The following is a 7,635-nucleotide window of genomic DNA, read 5'->3' on the forward strand; positions in this document are numbered from 1 at the left end:
AGCTTGACTTTCCTGATCGACCTGTATATTGAAGTTTCCCATGAATATCGTAATATTGCCCTTTTGGCATGCATTTTCTATCTCCTTGTGATTTGAAGACCACATTTTTACTACTGTTGGTGGGGCGGGGGGGTTCTATATAGAACTCCATTCGGGGTGTTTTTTATACCCTTGCCGTTCCTTAGCTCTACCCACATCGATTCAACACCTTCTGGCCCTATGCCACCTCTTTCTAATGATTTGATTTCATTTTTTACCAACAGAGCCATGCCACCACATCTGCCTACCTGCCTGCCCTTTCGATACAATGTGTATCCTTGGACATTAAGCTCCCAGTTGTAATCTTCTTTCAGTCATGATTCAGTGATGCTCTCAACATCATACATGCCAATCTGTAACCGTGCTACAATTTCATCTCCCTTATTCTGCACACATTCAAGTATACCACCTTTAGTCTTGTATTCAGCTTTTATTTTTCTCTGCCTTTTACATTGACTGCAATTTTGCCCTATTATCAGCCTCTCCTTGCAGTTTGTAAACCAACTACCTCATCCTCAGCACTATTACTCCAGTTCTCATCCCCCTGCCAAATTAGTTTAACCCTCCCAAGCACCTCTACCAAAACTGTCCACAAGGATACTGGTCCCCCTTGGGTTCAGATGTAACCTATTCTTTTTGCACAGGTCATACATTCCCCAGAAGGGATGCCAAAAATCCATAAATCTCAAACCCTGCCCCCTGCACCAGTTCGTCAGCCACGCATTCATCTGCCAAATCATCCCATTCTTACCCTCACTGGCATGGAGATTACTATCCTGGAGGTCCTGTTGCGTTCTTCGTATCATGTTCTTGCCTACTTATTCAAATTGTCTCGATCCTTTGATTTTACTTTGCATCTTTCACCTCCTTGTACAAATCCACAATTAAATATCAGCAACAAACTTGAGAAAGACATTTGGTTCCTGATGTAGTGTGAATCGCTGGGTCTAAGCACTGAAACTGCTAACAATGAAACAGTGGTGAAGCGTCTAAAACATTAAAGTAAAATGTGTATGATCATGAGTGATTCAAAGAGCATTTCCTCATACACCAAAGAAATTTCAAAGTTCAAAGTAAATTTATTATCGAAGTACATATATGTCACCATATACAAGCGAGATTCACTTTCTAGCAGGCAATCACAGTAAGGACAAGAAACACAACAGAATCAATGAAAGACCACACTCAATAGAACAAGCAACAAAGACAACAAACAATGCAAATACAAAGAGAAAAAAGAAATAACAACAAATAAATAAGCAATAAATATCAAGAACATGAATGAAGAGTCCTTGAAAGTGATTCCATAGGTTGTGGGAACAGTTTAGTGATGGGCTGAGTGAAGTTATCTCTGGCTCAAGAGCTTGATGGTTGAAGGGTAATAAGTGGTCCTGAATCTGGTGGTGGGGGTCCTGAGGCTCCTGTATCTTCTTCCCGATGGCAGCAACAAGGAGTGAAAATGGCCTGGATGGTACGGGTCCTTCATGATGGATGCTTCTTTCCTGTGACAGCACTCCCTGTAAATGTGCTCAGTGGTGGAAATGGCTTTACTTTGATGGACTGGGTCTTATCATCTACTTTTTGTAGGCTTTTCCTTATAAGGGCATTGGTGTTTCCATACCAGGCCGTGATGTAACCAGTCAATATCCTCTCCACTGTCTTCTCAAAGTTTTAGATGACATGCTGATCCTTTGCAAACTTCTAAGAAAGAGGTGCTGCTGTGCTTTCTCACGTGCTGGACCCAGACAGATCCTCTGAAATGTTAACATCCCGGAATTTAAAGTTGCTTACTCTCTCTACCTCTGTTCTCCCAATAAAGACTGGCTCTTGGACCTCTGGTTTCCTTCTCCTGAAGTCAAAAATCATCTCTTGCTGATGTTGAGTGAGACATTACAGCCAGATTTTCAATCTCCCTCGTACATGTCTCCATTGCATTGCAATGTCATTGGAGCTGTGCTTAGTGCCACAGTCATAAGAATAAAGCCAGTAGAGCAGGGGGCTAAGCCCATAGCCTTGTGGTGCACAGGTGCTTAGGGAGATTGTGATGTTTTTGCCAATTCAAACTAACTGGGATCTGCAAGTGAGGATCCAGTTGCACAAGGACCACCCTCTGTCAAAATATTATTGAGACTATGGAGTGAAGCCTGGGTGTTTTTGACTGAGAACACCTGGCCTTTTGGATTCAAAATTGGTTTGCCGTAGAAGACAGAGGGACTGATTCTGGCTGGAGGTCTGTGTTCTGTAGGGATCCATACTGGGACCTCTGGTGTTTGTGATATAAACTGGATGAAAGCATAGACGGGTGGATTAGTAAATCTGCAGATTACACGACGGTTGATGGTGCTGTGGTCAGCGTAGAAAACTAGTAAAGGATACAGCATAATCTGGATCAATTGCAGATATGGATAGAGAAATGGCAGATAGTGTTCAACCTGGCCAATATGTGAAGTGTTACAATTAAATGTAAAAAGACAGTAATGGCAAGACCCTTAACAGTGTTGTAGTGCAGAGGGATTTTGGGGTCCATGTCTATAGCCCCCTGGAAGTGGCTACATAGTTTGACAGGGTGGTGAAGGTAGCACATGGCAAGCTTGCTTTTGGCAATTGAATTAACAGGGCAGGAAACTATGTAACAACTTTATTGAATTTCAATTAGGCCACATCTAGAGTAACCCATTCAGTTCTAGTCACCCATTATAGGAAGTATGCTGGGGCTTTGGAGAGGTTGCTGTCTTTATTAGAAGGCATATGCTACAAGGATAAGGTGGACAAACTTGGGTTGATTTCTCTGGAGTGGTGGAGGTTGAGGGGAGATTCGACAGATATAAGATTCCGAGAGCAGACAGCCATTGTTGAAATGCCCAAAATCTCAGGGAATGCATTTAAGTTGAGAGGGGGCAAGTTCAAACGAGGTGTGTGGAGCAAGTTTTTCTTAAAACATAGTGATGGGAATGAGCTCTCTTGGTGGTGGTGCAGGCAAATACAATGGAGACATTGCAGAGGATCTTAGCTAGGCACATGAATATGCAAAAAAATGGAAGGACAATGAGCTGGCAGAAGGACTGTTTAGTTGGGCATTTGATTACTAGTTTAACTAGTTGATACAACATTTTGGGCTGAAGGGCCTGCTCTTGTGCGTTACTGTTGAATGTTCTGAGGATTTAACTATAGAAAACATATCTGGTAATTAAACCCATAAACCTTTAAATATACATGGGATAAACAAAAAGATCAATCTCTAGCAACTACAGTAATATTTCAATAATCCAGCACCCTCAGTATTTAGGTGGTGCCAGGTAGGCAGATTTTCCAGATTATTGAACGCAAGACTGAAACAGTTTAATTTCACTTTAATATATTTTCCAGTGAGTTAAAATGGAACTAGAAATATACTACTATTCCAGGCCCTGGCTCCAAACTAAGTAATACTCTAGATCCTGAGCCCAGCTCTAGTCACATATCCAGCCCACATCCCAGCCCCTGCGACTGGCTATAAACTCTGCCTACCCTATGCCTGAAGTGACCAGCGAGCAGGTGCTGAACTATCAGATGCCAGATTATTTTCAACGTTTGTATGAATTGATTGCACATTCATACAAATCGTACGTCGGCATCCGATAGTTAACTAATGGATCAGGTACTAAGGCAAGTGGATAACCTAGGTGGATAGGTCCAGGAAATTACCAGGCTTGCGAGTACCGGGACACTGGTCCCATTGACGTTCACTAAGGTTACAGATGGAGCATGCGCGTCGCTGCCGGGCTCCCCCATCCCCCTCCCCGTCTCCGGGACGGGAGTTTTAATTCAACACTTGGAAAGGATCACTGGGCCGCCATTTCTCGGCACCAGAATATTATTAAAAACAGCAACCATAAACTAAATCGCTTATCTCCCGGGCCCACACTCACCTTGCCGGTTCTCCAGCAATTGTTTCTCAAAATCGTCAAAATCTGACATCTGTCTATCTCACTTTAACGTATCTTAGTGTAGAAATAAAACCCTTTATCTCTAAGTTAGAATGTCTCTTCATCCGCCGCTAAATATAACGTTCGAGACTGCTTCCCTCTCCTTCACACAATGGCTGCTTCACCACCGGCTAGCTTGCGCTCGCCTCATCCTAACTTTAGTTCGTGAGTGACAGCAAGGCTGGCCAACCCATGCTCGCGTAGACCCGGGGAAGGCTTCGCTATCCTCCAATGGCTGCAACGCGAAGCCGGGACTCCGATAGTCACGTTTGGTTGAAGCGGAAGAGTAAGCGCAGAGGGACAAACGTCTGCTTTAACGTCAACGTGCAACAAAGGCAGAATTTACACCAGATTTAAACTTTTATCCCCTCAGATCTCCCCTCAGTGACAATAATCCATGGAAAATTCATTGTCCTTGTTCTATCCAGCTAACTGATATGATGTCTTCCCCAAGTTTACAGGGTTTGGAATTGTTTTTGCTTTCATGTCATTTTAACCCACGGATAACGTTTACGTTGTCAAAATGCTGTCCCCCAATGTGCGAGACTTAAAAGAGGCAATTCATGAGTTGGACAAAGTTAAACATAAGATTTTAATGAGAGTTGAACATGGAACAAAGGGATTTAGGAGTGCAAGTGTCTGTTTCCCTGGGGGTGGTGTCACATGTAGACAGAGTGATGAGGAGGGCCTCGGCACATTGGTCTTCATCAGTAAGACATCCCACCCTGCAAAAACTCATTTCGGGGACGTAGCACCAACTTCCTGGAGAGGTGGGATGTCTGCAATAGAGTAGCTCCTTAGCAGCTAGCCAGCTAGTTTAAATAACGTTAGCTATGCTAATGAATGAATGACACCTGTTAAACTCACCTTAACATGTCTTTACAGTCTTAACCCACCATGGGCAAGAGAAAAGTCACTGTTGCAAACAGTGCAGCGAGCAACACTGTCATTATTTTTTTATCCCTATCAGGCAGGGGTACACTTTAGTCTGGGGTGACGTACGTTTTATATTTTTTTTTGGAACACTCTGCCATGGCACGCTCTCTCTCTCTCTCTCTCTCTCTCTCTCTCGTGGTAGCTCGCTTTCTCTCTCGTGCTCTCGCTTGCTTTCTCCCTCTCTTGCTTTCTCTCTCTTGCTTTCTCTCTCACTCTCTTGCTTTCTCCCTCTCTTGCTTTCTCTCTCTCTTGCTTTCTCTCTCTCACTTGCTTTCTCTCTCTCTCTCTCTTGCTTTCTCTTGCTCGCTTGTTCTCAAAAAATTGATTTCCGTGATATTATATATAATTTGCGGGCATCAGGGAGCCACTATTCATATGCGGGAGACTCCCGGAACTTCCGGGAGAGGTGGGATGTCTGGGCCAGTGAGTAGAAGAATCAAAGTTATTAAGGCTGGTATCTGTCGTGAAGTTTCTGCTTTGCAGCAGCAGTACAATAACAGGCATAAAAACATCATAAGTTACAAAGTAAATAGTACCAAAGACAAATAACAAGGTGGTGTTTATGGGTTCATGAACTGTTCAGAAATCTGATGGTGGAGAGGAGTAGAGAGGACAGGATGTTATTGTTACAACTGGTGAGACCACATTTGGAATTTTGCGTTCAATTTTGGTCACCGTGCTGTAGGAAAGATGCCATTAAGCTTGAAAGAGTGCAGAGGAGATTTTATGAGAATGTTGCTAGGATTCAAACAACTGAGTTATAGAGAGAGGTTGAGCAGGTTGGGACTTTATTCATTGGAGTGTAGGAACATAAAAGTTGATCCTAGGGAGGTGTGTAAAATTATGAAGGCCATAGATAGGGTGAATCTAACTCCAATATTTTTCTCAGGGCTGGGGAATAAAGAACTAGAGGATATAGGTTTAAGGTGAGAGCAGAGAGATTTAATAGTATCTGAGGGGCAAGCTTTCACCAGAGTCTGATGAGTATGTGGACTGAACAGTCAGAGAAAGTGGTTGAGGAACATACATCAAAAACATTTATAAGTACTTGGACGGGTACATCGATAGGAAAAGTTTAGAGTGATATGGACCAAATGCGGGCAAATGGGACTAGCTTACATGGGAATCTTGGTTGGCATGGACCAGTTGGGCCAAAGGGCCTGTTTCTATGCTGTATGAGCCAATGAATCTATGAAGTACTTTAGAAGTATTTTATGAAAACCAAGAAGGGGCTGCTCCCATTGATAGTTATGTATTCCTCATCACAAATAAGAGAAAATCTGCAGATGCTGGAAATCCAAGCAACACACACAAAATGCTGGAGGAACTCGGCAGGCCAGGCAGCCCTGATGAAGGGTCTTGGCCCAAAACATCGACTGTTTACTCTTTTCCATCGATGCTGCCTGGCCTGCTGAGTTCCTCTGGCATTTTATGTGTGTTGCGTGTATTATTGATACTTGTGTATTATTCATATTTAAGGACTTCATTCGGGTCATCTCCTTCAATACGCATTAAATTCAGTGTTTCAATCAAAATCTCAAGAACAAGAGTATAGTAGAAGCACAAGAGATTGAAGATGCTGGAATCTGGAGCAAAGCAAACAGACTGCTGGAGGAATGCAGTGGGTAGGGAAGCATGGAGTGTGGATAATTCAGTTCAAGACCTTTCATCTGGATTGATGTACAGTTAGTATTTCCAATAATTACTTTGAAATGCTTTCCTGGGTATTCTCCATGTCAGCTTAAGAAAAAAAACACTAAATAAAAATGTTGAAAACACAGCAGAATTCACTTTTCATGTCAATGAATCTGCCATAACAGGAAAGGAGAGAATGTTTGGTTCCTGTGATCTAGACTAGGTTCAGTTGCCCGACAAGGTTAGAGCGGAAGCTTTTCAGTGCAACTTTCCTGACATTGGCCACAACCTTTGGTTTATTTTTAGGAGATGGAATTGGAATGAGGCTGGGGTCACGTGGGTTTCTGTGGTGACGGTAGTGTTGGGGTGGGTGGAGGCATCTATCTATTTAATGTATTAAAAAGAAACTCCCTTTATTCTCCATTGAACTAGAATCACAGAAAATGTATAGATATTTGAGGGGGAGAGGAATGTGCAAAATTTATGGTTCAATTGGAACATGTACTTGGGTATAGAGGATAACTTTTCTGAGATTTCATATGATATTAGAAGGTGTCAGCAAAATTTGGTAGAAATGACCATAGATCCTTCATCTTACGTGACAAAGAACACAGTGAAAAAAGAGAGAGCTGTGCTAAAACTTTTAAAAATACAAATTAGATTTCAGTTGGTGTACTATGTTTGATATTTAGCAAATATCCAAGAGAAATATACAAGAACGGTACCACGAATAAGATACATCGGTTATTTGAGAAAGTTTGAGAAGGAGTTGTTCTCCTTATATCAGAAAAGTGTAAAGCTAGATTTGAGAGAGATGATTAAATCAGATTGGTTTTATAGAGTAAATAAGAATATTCTGCTTCCAGTGACAGAAAGTCAGTAATCAAATGCACTGAGTAAACTTCTTTTGAAACAAAAACATATAAATCAAATCACTTTTGCAGCTGAAAAGATGTCCAAAGATTTGTATGTTGCTAAGTAATACATGGCTGTTTTTGGTTTGTGTATTATTAGAACAACGTTAGAATGAACACATGACATTTAGAAGGGAAGCCAACAC

General features: G+C 42.0%; 1 protein-coding gene across 2 annotated transcripts in view; it reads right to left on the minus strand.

Moving 5' to 3' along the window:
* The window catches only part of LOC134360177 (splicing factor U2AF 65 kDa subunit-like), a 49,898-nt gene extending 45,753 nt beyond the window's left edge, over nucleotides 1-4,145 (minus strand). For both annotated transcript variants that reach the window (XM_063074213.1, XM_063074214.1), the window contains exon 1: nucleotides 3,948-4,145. In XM_063074213.1, the coding sequence (XP_062930283.1) occupies nucleotides 3,948-3,996 (49 nt within the window). In that variant the 5' untranslated portion in view covers nucleotides 3,997-4,145. The remainder of the gene's footprint in view (nucleotides 1-3,947) is intronic.
* Nucleotides 4,146-7,635: the final 3,490 nt, after the last annotated feature.

Source organism: Mobula hypostoma, chromosome 22, assembly GCF_963921235.1.
Source record: "Mobula hypostoma chromosome 22, sMobHyp1.1, whole genome shotgun sequence".
Lineage (NCBI taxonomy): Eukaryota > Metazoa > Chordata > Chondrichthyes > Myliobatiformes > Myliobatidae > Mobula > Mobula hypostoma.